Genomic DNA, 12,408 nt, shown 5'->3' with positions numbered 1-12,408 from the left:
TCTGACTGTGAGAGATATCTTCAGAGGTAAAGTGGTGAACAATATACGATCCAAAATTCTACTGCAAGTCGACGTTAGTGATATGTCTGTAATTCAGCATGTTACTCTTATTTCCTTCCCGGGTTCCCGGGTTCGATTCCCGGCGGGGTCAGGGATTTTCTCTGCCTCGTGATGACTGGGTGTTGTGTGCTGTCCTTAGGTTAGTTAGGTTAAAGTAGTTCTAAGTTCTAGGGGACTGATGACCATAGATGTTAAGTCCCATAGTGCTCAGAGCCATTTTTTCTTATTTCCTTTCCTGGGTATTGGTGAGACTGCTAATAGATGTCTGGCTACTTTTGATCTGATATTGTATTGCTCGTCGTTAACAGCAATATATTATTTCCATACAAAGCTTCTGATATTCCAGAACTTTCTCATCTTTCTGTAAATTTAAGTGATCTGAATCTCTTCCACACACAAAAACAGAACGAAACTATGCGCTTTACTGATTTGAAACGGGAGGAAAAAAATCCATAAAATAATATCCGTCCGCTCATGCTGGCAGTTGCTTAGGTTATGATGGCGACAGTGGTGTGGAGGAGAGGGAAGCTGTTATGGCAGGGGAAGTGTTGGGTGGGTGTATGTATTTAACTGAAGCCATTGTACTCAGTGACTGATTCTTCTCCATCTGTGAGCATGAAAGAACTACTGGATCGTACATCGTAGCTATTCTTGTGCAGCACGCACAGAGAAACTAATAACGGCCTTATAACATTGAAGGGAATAAGCCATCCACAGACCGCAGTCCAGAGCAGTAATAGCTGCTGTAGTAAAAGTGAGGTGGTGGTAGCAGAAATAGGGTCGAGCAGTATTAGTAATAGTAATTCTAGATTTAATAGTAGTGCAAGTAACTGAAGTCGTTATTGGGGTGATAACACCAACGTCAGAATCTGACAAATTTAAATGTTGAAGCATCTAGGAGTAGGGAATATCATTGGCTCTTTTTCTGTAATAGGAAAAGAACACCTATTTAGCACAACAAATAATTCTGTAGGAAAATTGCTTGAAGAAGAGTGTGTTAAGTGATCCCAAAAATGTTAAATGGTACTAGTAGTAGTAAATAGAAATGCAGCAAAATTGTTAAAAACAAATTATGAATTTAGATTAAAATTTACAGTGATAGTGAAAAGGACGACTGTGGGGAGACACGCGTCGTAGTTAAAAAGCAAACACGGCGAACGAAACCCCGCGCTTCGCCATTTCTGTGCACCTGAGCTCTATCTCCACTAAATGTTCAGCACATCCCCCACAACGCTCGTTCTTATTTTAACGAAGAAACGTAAGTTAGACTACAGAAACGAATAATGTCAAGTGACGTTTTGGTAGCTAATTAAGGTACTCTATCCCATTAGCAAAACTGAGTCCAGTGAAAACACTATACTCTGTTTGCGAGAAACATATTTTTATTGTAGTCGTATTAGAGCATTCCGCTGTTATCAAATCTGTTGATGGTTGATCTGGGAGAGGGAACCAAACAGCGACGTCATGTGTCCCATAGTATTAGGGAAAGATGGGGAAGGAGGTCGGCCGTGCCCTTTCAAAGAAACCGTCACGGCATTTGCCTGGAGCGATTTAGGGAAACAACAGAAAGCCTAAATCAGGATGGGCGGACTCGAGTTTGAACCGTCGTCCTCCCGAATGCGACTTCAGTGCTAACCACTGCGCCACCTCACACGGAGAATCTGTTGTGATTATAAGATGGACGAACCTGTTCTGGTTGCCATAAGCAGAAACTATCCAGTCTTGGCCAAATCTTTCGTGTGTCTTTGATCAATTTATCTTCTGAAAATTCATTTGTGTTTTCCCTTATGGATATTCACTGTTTACAACATCGTGACTACAATCGCGCCGGCCGCTGTGGCCGAATGGTTCTAGGCGCTTCAGTCCGGAACCGCGCTGCTACTACGGTCGCAGGTTCGAATCTTGCCTCGGGCATGGATGTGTGTGATGTCCTTAGGTTAGTTAGATTTAAGTAGTTCTAAGTCTAGGGGACTGATGGCCTCAGATGTCAAGTCCTATAGTGCTTAGGGCCATTTGAACCATTTTGACTACAAACGCAACAAAAACTGAGATATCCTTCACGTCTGATCAAAGCAGAGATAGATAATAGCGGGGCTCAAGTTCGGTTGTGACAAAGATGGATCAGAAAATAGTACTAGCGTTTTATAAAGAAGCAGCCAAGGTATTTGTTCCAAGTGATTTAGAAAACCACGAAAGCCCTAGATTAAATAACGTTGAGGAATGTTGGGTTCTTTTTTCACATGTCTTAACCATAGCGCTACTTCGGCTATACCTGTGCGCCTTGTTGTGTTTGGGGCAGAGTGTACGGCCCTATAGCATCGCCTCTGACAGTATTGGGACCGCCCACACTCGACGGAAACACCCACACTGTCTGTGCCAGCGCTACCGCCTCCAGGAAACCGGCATTACGGCTAATTACAGCACCGAGCAGACACGCTTCTCGCATTCTGAGCACCTACGTTTTCTGCGGAGCAGGGTGCAGGGTAGACTTCGGCTGGCGAGGAGGCGGCGGTGAATAGGTCATTTACTGGCAGAGCTGAGACAGAGAACACGGTTCTCGAGATAATGACGCACTCACCTCCATAGCTTAAGGAATCTTCGAAAGGTCACGAAACAACACGAAACACAAGGACAAAGTGGGCATTAAAATGCGACGTGGCAACAGTGCGGTGAGTTACACAGAAAGAGGGATATGAACTGTACAGGTACGACTGGTGAATGGCGCTTACCCCGTTTGGCGTGCCGCAACCGGATGCAGACAGAACGTCTGATATTTTCATGTGGCACTATAGGATGGACAACGGCAGGAAGTGGACCAGATCTTTTGTTATGGATTGTGGGAACTTCTCTCAATGCTAGTAAAGCACCATCTGCAGGGATCTGTGGTGGCTGTGTTAGGGCTGCAATCCATCAGCTTATAGCGTCTCAGGGGTGTTTAAGAATATTCAAATGCGGGGAGTCAGTTCTCTACACTAGATGCATGACGTACTCCTTCTACAGGTGCTCATTCATCAGACCAGCCCAGTATTGTCTGCCATTACATTCCATCACAATTAGCTTAGCTAAAGTGGTACCACAGAGATGACGCACAAAGAGTTTCAGGACATCTCTGTAGATTTTGGGCGCCACAGTAGCTCTAAGATGTCAGTAATACACGTGTTCTTCACATGATGCTGCCACAGATGAGAACAAGGGTGGTTCCTTTCCACAATAATGTCAACGATTTCCTGGAACACTCTGGGTGAACTGGCGGCGAGAACGACTCTCCAAGCAACATCGCGACTAATCAGTGAACGAGACACTTCTCCATTGTTCCTGGGTACACTCTCGGTGCGCAAGACACCACAGTCACCGAGCCATGCCATGCTTTGTGGGCGGGAGAATCACGTGGCGGGCTGCCCAGCGTGTAGAGCAATATAAAGGCCGACGACGCACAACCTGGCGGGAGATTACCTCGAGAGTGCCATGACGTATATAGACAGATAGGTGCTGCGCTCTTTGTAAGTCGTCCGAGGAGCCATCCTGATGTATGACCGGTCAACCACTGCCCACCAATTACTATAATTGCTCGGAGCTGGGTCCATGACGATCGATGGAAACCCAGAGATGCTCGGTCAAGATGAGACTGGGACACCACACAAGCAAAGACGTGGTTTATTTTTTTAACTGGCTTCAGCCCATATCAATGGATACAGTTATGTCACGTAACGATACAAACGGGACATCTCTCTGACTTCATTATAAAATATGAAACACAATATATTACATAACCAAATTTTACAAATATAAGCGAACAATTGCACGGGTCTGCTGTTCACGTGTGTTGCGTGTTATCAGAACAGATTACTAACAAAAGAATTAAATATTCCCTTATATTAATCATTCCGTTATGCTATAGAATGATTTTTCTTTGCAGACATAAAATCTTATTAAAGTTCTACCAGGCGAGCTTGGAGTAAAGTTTGTTTGCTCTGGGCTGGTGTGCCAATTCGATATGTCAACATAGCGTACCACCAATGCAAAAGACCTCAGAATGGGGCAGGCGGAAAGGCAAGCGCTGCTGTTCTCTTTAAGGCACTGTGAGGTAATACTATGTAAGTTAACTGCCCGAGCACCACTACAAAATCAAACATAGACAGAAAAGAGCCATGCTCATCGACCCAGAATAAGGATGGGTCCGATAAACGAGGGCAAATGCACTCATACGGCCGGCCGCTGTGACCGAGCGGTTCTAGGCGCTTCAGTCCGGAACCGCGCAGCTGCTACTGTCGCAGGTTCGAATCCTGCCTCGGGCATGGATGTGTGTGATGTCCTTAGGTTAGTTAGGTTTAAGTAGTTCTAAGTCTAGGGGACTGATGACCTCAGATGTTTAAGTCCCATAGTGCTTAGAGCCATTTGAACCATTTTTTGCGCTCATACACTCAGAGACACCGCATCATAGGCGCAAAAATAGTTCAAATGGCTCTGAGCACTATGGGACTTAACTTCTGAGGTCATCAGTCCCCTAGAACTTAGAACTACTTAAACCTAACTAACCTAAGGACATCACACACATCCATGCCCGAGGCAGGATTCGAACCTGCGACCGCAGCGGTAGCGCGGTTCCAGACTGTAGCGCCTAGAACCGCTCGGCCACTGCGCAGATTTGGTCTATTAAATAGAGAGGCTTCTGGAGTTCATTCTATCGTGGTACCATTCCGTCCACATCGCTAAAACCAGAGAATGACGGTATTCTGAGTTTCAGTGAAACCACAACATGCTGGTCGATGATGGACAGCCTGCTACTTGTTTGCTCTCTGCAATATCGAGAAACAGCCAACGTAATACGCCCCACAACCCTGTTTTGCAGCTGCTGGGTGCACGGTCATCGCGGATGAGAAGACTGGTCGGCAGCCAGCCCTCCTCCGCCATTGTGTCATTGTGAACAATTTGCCAGCTGCTGTCTTCGCAGAGACCAGGCGAGGCGTGTTCGCACAGCCTCCCGGCCAACTCGCGAGCATGTGCTTCAGTCTTTATCGATGTCTGGAGGATGACTAGGGCGCCGTCTTCACAACAACCACTATCCTGGATCTCAGTCTGCACACCATAGGCTATCTTCAAGACCGAATTTCGAGCCGCACTGGTTCACCACAAAACGTCCGCATGGGCAACGCCATCTCGCCCCGCCACCATCACCAGCACAGCACGCTGTCGTGGCACTGATCTGTGGCAGCGGCGTCACGACTCACTGATGAGGCATCAGTGCTCTTTCGCGGTACACTCCTGGAAATTGAAATAAGAACACCGTGAATTCATTGTCCCAGAAAGGGGAAACTTTATTGACACATTCCTGGCGTCAGATACATCACATGATCACACTGACAGAACCACAGGCACATAGACACAGGCAACAGAGAATGCACAATGTCGGCACTAGTACAGTGTATATCCACCTTTCGCAGCAATGCAGGCTGCTATTCTCCCATGGAGACGATCGTAGAGATGCTGGATGTAGTCCTGTGGAACGGCTTGCCATGCCATTTCCACCTGGCGCCTCAGTTGGACCAGCGTTCGTGCTGGACGTGCAGACCGCGTGAGACGACGCTTCATCAAGTCCCAAACATGCTCAATGGGGGACAGATCCGGAGATCTTGCTGGCCAGGGTAGTTGACTTACACCTTCTAGAGCACGTTGGGTGGCACGGGATACATGCGGACGTGCATTGTCCTGTTGGAACAGCAAGTTCCCCTGCCGGTCTAGGAATGGTAGAACGATGGGTTCGATGACGGTTTGGATGTACCGTGCACTATTCAGTGTCCCCTCGACGATCACCAGTGGTGTACGGCCAGTGTAGGAGATCGCTCCCCACACCATGATGCCGGGTGTTGGCCCTGTGTGCCTCGGTCGTATGCAGTCCTGATTGTGGCGCTCACCTGCACGGCGCCAAGCATGCATACGACCATCATTGGCACCAAGGCAGAAGCGACTCTCATCGCTGAAGACGACACGTCTCCATTCGTCCCTCCATTCACGCCTGTCGCGACACCACTGGAGGCGGGCTGCACGATGTTGGGGCGTGAGCGGAAGACGGCCTAACGGTGTGCGGGACCGTAGCCCAGCTTCATGGAGACGGTTGCGAATGGTCCTCGCCGATACCCCAGGAGCAACAGTGTCCCTAATTTGCTGGGAAGTGGCGGTGTGGTCCCCTACGGCACTGCGTAGGATCCTACGGTCTTGGCGTGCATCCGTGCGTCGCTGCGGTCCGGTCCCAGGTCGACGGGCACGTGCACCTTCCGCCGACCACTGGCGACAACATCGATGTACTGTGGAGACCTCACGCCCCACGTGTTGAGCAATTCGGCGGTACGTCCACCCGGCCTCCCGCATGCCCACTGTACGCCCTCGCTCAAAGTCCGTCAACTGCACATACGGTTCACGTCCACGCTGTCGCGGCATGCTACCAGTGTTAAAGACTGCGATGGAGCTCCGTATGCCACGGCAAACTGGCTGACACTGACGGCGGCGGTGCACAAATGCTGCGCAGCTAGCGCCATTCGACGGCCAACACCGCGGTTCCTGGTGTGTCCGCTGTGCCGTGCGTGTGATCATTGCTTGTACAGCCCTCTCGCAGTGTCCGGAGCAAGTATGGTGGGTCTGACACACCGGTGTCAATGTGTTCTTTTTTCCATTTCCAGGAGTGTATATGCGCTCATACCCGACTACCGACTGGAGCTAGGTAGACACTTATACCTTTGTGAAGTCTGCACGATAAATAAACATTGTTATTGATCCCACAGTATCACTGATGCCTCTGGGCGTGCACTGGATTACTCATCCCCAATCTACAATGGACATCTTGATCACAGCGCAAGCCCATGTCAAGGGTCGCAACAGTTCTGTTTCTCCACAGATGGCGACAGCACATGGCAACACTGTAAAGAAAAACCTTTGTATCTATATCTACTTTTACTAAATGGTTTTTGTATTGCATCATAGCCTGAAGATGAGTTCCGCATCTGGCAACATGTTGCTTTCTTAAATAATTTAAATATTTCAACAACAACAAATTTTCGTATTTTCTAAATATACATCATCGAATAACAGTCAAATTGGTCCTTTGTAACAAGAAAAGCTGCAAACATATACATGTTGTTGGAGAAGTTCAGCAGCACATCTGTAACAGAGGTATCTAGTTTATTGTGCTGCCATTTTTCCGGAAACCATATACACTTTAGAGATGTACTACTCTTATCTCTCCTTTAGCATATTACTCAAGATCTTACAGATACACGAGATTAAGGATACTGTTTGGAAAGAGTGATTTTTTTGTGATCTAGTGTCATTCTGAACAACCTTAGTTGCTCAGTAACGTAGGTGTTTTGAAGTAAATTGTTCATAAGCCCTAGGAGAGTGACCTATATTTCAAGGGACTATTAAATACACTCATGATTTTTTTCCTTCGTTGGGCACCACCGTCACAATTTACTTTTCAAATGAAATCATCGTGATTACGTACGACTGGTATATATGTTCACATACGTTTTGTAATATTACGAAGACATTTCAGACATGTCTGATGTTTACTGACTTTTTTTTCACCTTGCTATCGAAATGGCTTTGCAGCCGAATTCGTGATAGTGAAATAAATAAATAATAAAAACTTGCAGTCAAATGACGGCAATACTTCACCTAAACATATACTTATAATCAAATTATTTCCCTACATCACCAATTTTGGTCAGCAAGTTAGAGTTTACAGTTTCTGTCCACCAGCTTATGATTACTCAGTGTGTCATGTAAGCCACAAAAATTTGCGATCAAATTGTCTATTTTATCATTGACTACTGACTGAAGTAGGGTCACTTGTCTCCACAGGAATTTAATGTCATACAAAAGTATGCGAGACCTTTAATGGTGATCTCTCCGTCGGATGGAACCTTAGACTAGGCAGGCTCATACGATAGTATTAGCGAGGATAAGATAACCAGTGAGTATAATTGTAAGAAGGTGAGGCGCCCTACTAATGAAAGACATTGCAATTCACAAATACTCTGAAGTGGTTTACAATCTTTCCACATCTATCTTTACATATATACTCCGCTAGCCACCAAGCGGTGTTTGGCGGAGGGCACAATTCGCGCCAAAGTCATACCAAGGAATAACGACTGTCTGAACGCCTCAGTACGAGCTCTTATTTCCCTTATCTTTGAATGATGATCATTGCGCGATTTGAAAGTTGGTGGTAACAATATATGTTCTACATCCTCGGCGAAGATTGGATTTCGGAATTTATTGAGCAGCTCCTTCTGTTTAGCGCGTCGTCTATCTGCAAGTGTGTCCCACTTCAAACTTTCTATGAGATTTGTAACACTCTAGTGATAGCTAAATGTACCAGTCACGAATCTTGCCGCTCTTCTTTGGACCTTCTCAATCTCTTGAATCAGACCCAACTGGTAAAGGTCCCATACAGACGAACAATACTCCAAGACTGGACGAACTAACGTGTTGTAAGCTATTTCCTTTGTTGAAAGACTGCGACGCTTCAGGATTCTACCACTAAACCGCAATCTAGAGTTCGCCTTACCCGTTACCTGTGTAATATGATCATTCCATTTTAGATCATTTCGAATAGTCACACCCAGACACTTGACTGATCATTTATTTTGTACTCATACAATAATGGGGATTCTCGCCTTGTTATACGCAGTAGGTTGCACTTACTAATATTGAGAGATAACGGCCAGTCATTACACCATGCATTTATTTTCTGCAAATCCTCATTGATTTGTTCACAACTTTCGTGTGATACTACTTTCCTGTAGACTACAGCATCATCGGCAAACAGTTTAAGGCCGCTGCCAATAGCATGAACCAGATGATTTAAGTAAATCGTAAAAAGCAGAGGACCTATTACGCTGCCCTGGGGCACACCTGAAGTTACTCTTGTTTCTGTTGAAGTTACCGCGTTCAGGACGATATACTGCTCCCCGTCTGTTAGAAAACTTTCTATCCAACCGCATATGTCATTGGATAGACCGTAAGCGCGGAATTTTTGTAGCAAGCGACAGTGCGGAACTGAGTCGAACGCCTTTCGAAAGTCGAGAAATATGTCATCAACCTGGGAGCCGGTATGTAGAGCCTGTTGTATATCATGCACAAAGAGGGCTAGCTGTGTCTCCCATGACCGCTGTTTCCTAAAACCGTGCTGGTTTCTGCAGATGAGCTTCTCAGAGTCTACAAAGGTCATTATGTATGAACACAAAATATGTTCCATGATTCTACAACAAATCGATGTCAGTGAAATTTACCGGTAATTATGTGCATCCGATTTTCTACCCTTTTTATAGATTGCTAAGACCTGGGCCTTCTTCCAGTCCCGTGGAACTTTCCGCCGTTCCAGTGATCTCTGATAGATGACGGATAAGAATGCTGCTATATTTGTAGCATAGTCAACATAAAATCTTACGGGGATACCGTTTGGGCCAGATGCCTTTCTGGCGTCTGAGGATCTTATCTGTTTTACAAACTCAGATACACTAAACACTATGTCAGTCATCCTTTCGTTTGTTCAATAATTGAATGGGGGAATGGTGCTGCAGTCCTCTATCGTAAACGAGTTTTTGAAAGCTAGGTTTAGAATTTCGGCCTTCTGTTTTGATCTTACTTGCAACACGGATGCCGTCCCTGCAGCCGTAAGCTGTCCGGTTAGTACTCACCTCACGCCGGGCAGCAGCAGCAGCAGCAGCAGCACCGTCGCTAATCCGGCGAGCCGCACCGCCGCCGGACACTCAGCGGCAGCCATAGTGACGTCTGGGAGCAGTCGGCCCCGCCCTCTCCTGCAGCACACAGAAGGCCGCATTAGGAGGTACCGATCTGGCAAAGGACCTCCGCGAGGTTCAGCGGGCGGCATTTGAGCTGCCTCAAGCCGAAAGTCTGCGTGGCAGTTAAACTCACGTTTCATCTAGTGATTATATCTCTACTTGTCGAGACACTATGACGTTTTAATTGACTAGTCGCACGTTACATAGACCACATTTGCTTCATATCACAATCATGTGGGATGTTTCAGTAGTTCTAAGAAAAAAATATTGTCGTCTATACACTTAGGTGACAAAGTCATGGGGTATTATAAAATGACTCTTACCTTCATAATATGAATATTTATATACGTGTTTGAAGAGAGAGAGAGAGACTGATTTTTGATTGAGATTTTTGCTTTAAGTCGTAACTGGTACCTGAATTTTGGTTGCTGCCTCCTTGAATGATCAGCTTCTGCACCAGTTGGTGGCTTATTACAATTTGGAGGAAGTTATTGTTCTTTAAGGTTTAAAATACGTCTCTGTTAGTTACTTGGCCGTATTGCGGATAGCTTTGAGCCCAAGTTTTCGTAGCTTTTCATACCTAAGGGACCACTGTTGTAAGTAAATAAGATCAAACAGCAATCTGCTTTTCTTGAGAAAAGGAGATTGCTTGGCACACAAACTTCTTTCAAACTACACGTCTTGCTACATCAAAACTGGTCACTGGAGTTCAGCACCATACTATTGTCCAAGAACATAATCCAATTACTATAATTAAGAAATTATGAGAGGTTGTTACTCATTGAATGAAAACTATAGAGAATGCATTTCTTTTCCTGTATTTTAGTGAACTTTGTACACGTACAATTCTGTCGATTGATAGACGGCGAAGACAATGAAGTTCACCTCCTTCTCCAAAAACAAGATATTTCTGTTCTTCACTTCCAGAAAATTTGTATAGATAAATGTTTGGCAACTCTTACACATACTTTACTCGGTTTTATCACTAAAATCAATTTGTATTAAATGTAACGATACGTTCTGAGCGACGGCCTAGCAACACGTCGTCTTCCCACAAGATACAGATTAACAGTCCTCTTTCTTTTTTATAGATCAATTGTCTCAATACACAAAGATTCACAACTACTATCGCTGCGGGGATTGCACGCTAAAGAGTTTGTTGCTGTCCATCCGCTCTTCACTTCATTTCAAGTACTTTTTCAATCAAATTTACATTTACGGTCTTTACATTCATTACTGAGCTTCTCAGAATAAAATCAGATACAAATTAGTTTAAAAAAGGGGCAGTGAGGCTCACATAACATTACAGTATCTCTTAATATCGTGTCGTAAAAAGGTCCGGTGTAGTGAAGCAATCCGGCATGCCATGGATTCAATAAAACGTTGCAGTCCCCCGCAAAAATACTGAGCAATGCTGCCTCTAAAGTAATTGCGTAAGTGTTGCCGGTGCAGGATTGTGTGAACGAACTGCCCTCTCGATTATGTTCCATAAATGTTCCAGTGGAGGTACGTCGGATGATCTGGTTGGCCAAATCATTCGCTCGAATGATCCAGAACGACCTCCAAATCAGTCGTGAGCACTTGTTGCCGGTGATATGTTGTACTTTCATCCATAAAAATTTCACCGGGAACATAAAATCCACGAATGGCTGCAAACGTTCTCCAAGTAGCCGATGGACCAGTCCATTCCATGTACTCACAGCTCACACGACTGTGGAGCCATCAGCAGCTCGTACAGTGACTTGTCGACACCTTGACGAGCACCTTCGTGATGTCTGCGCCACACTCGAAACCTGCCATCAATTCTTACCAACTGAAATCGGGACCCGTCCTACCAGACCACTGTTTCCCAGTCGTCTAGCGTGCAAGCGGTATTGTTGGTCTTCACTTAACGACCGAGAGCAGCGGTGTTTGCTAGAGTTTTCAGTACTAGCAGAAAAGCAACACTGTGTGAAATAATCTCATAAATCAATGTGAGACGTTTGACGAACACATCCGTTAGGATAGTGCGTCGAAATTAGGCGGTAATAGGCTGTGGTAACAGACGAGCGACGCGAGTGCGTTTGCTAACAGCACGTCATCGCCTGCAGCGCCACGCCTGGTCTTGTGACAGCATCTGTTGGAGCGATGAGCGAAGCATACAACCACTACCACCGTCATACCTTAGCAAAAGATCTTGCTGAAAACCCAAGGAAATTCTGGTCTTACGTAAAATCGGTAAGCGGGTCGAAGGCTTCCATCCAGTCACTCACTCATCAGTCTGGCCTGGCAACGGAAGACAGCAAAACGAAAGCTGAAATTTTAAATTTAGCATTTGAGAAATCTTTCACGCAGGAGGATCATACAAACATACCGCCGTTTAGTCTCGTATGGAGGACACAGTGATAGACATCCCTGGGGTTGTGAAGCAGCTGAATGGGTTGAAAATAAATAAATCGCCAGGTCCTGATCGGTTTCCAATTCCGTTTTACAGAGAGTACTCTACTGCATTGGTTCCTTACTTAGCTTGCATTTATCGCGAATCTCTTGCCCAACGTAAAGTCCCGAG

General features: G+C 45.6%; 1 protein-coding gene across 1 annotated transcript in view; it reads right to left on the bottom strand.

Moving 5' to 3' along the window:
* Positions 1-12,408, bottom strand: part of LOC126437444 (glutamate-gated chloride channel-like) — a 184,718-nt gene that overhangs the window by 129,784 nt on the left and 42,526 nt on the right. Inside the window, exon 2 of the mRNA XM_050090482.1 lies at positions 9,756-9,875. Within this exon, the coding sequence (XP_049946439.1) occupies positions 9,756-9,841 (86 nt within the window). The 5' untranslated portion in view covers positions 9,842-9,875. The remainder of the gene's footprint in view (positions 1-9,755; positions 9,876-12,408) is intronic.

Source organism: Schistocerca serialis, chromosome 1, assembly GCF_023864345.2.
Source record: "Schistocerca serialis cubense isolate TAMUIC-IGC-003099 chromosome 1, iqSchSeri2.2, whole genome shotgun sequence".
NCBI classification, from domain to species: Eukaryota; Metazoa; Arthropoda; class Insecta; order Orthoptera; family Acrididae; genus Schistocerca; species Schistocerca serialis.
This window is presented reverse-complemented; position numbering and strand designations above follow the sequence as displayed.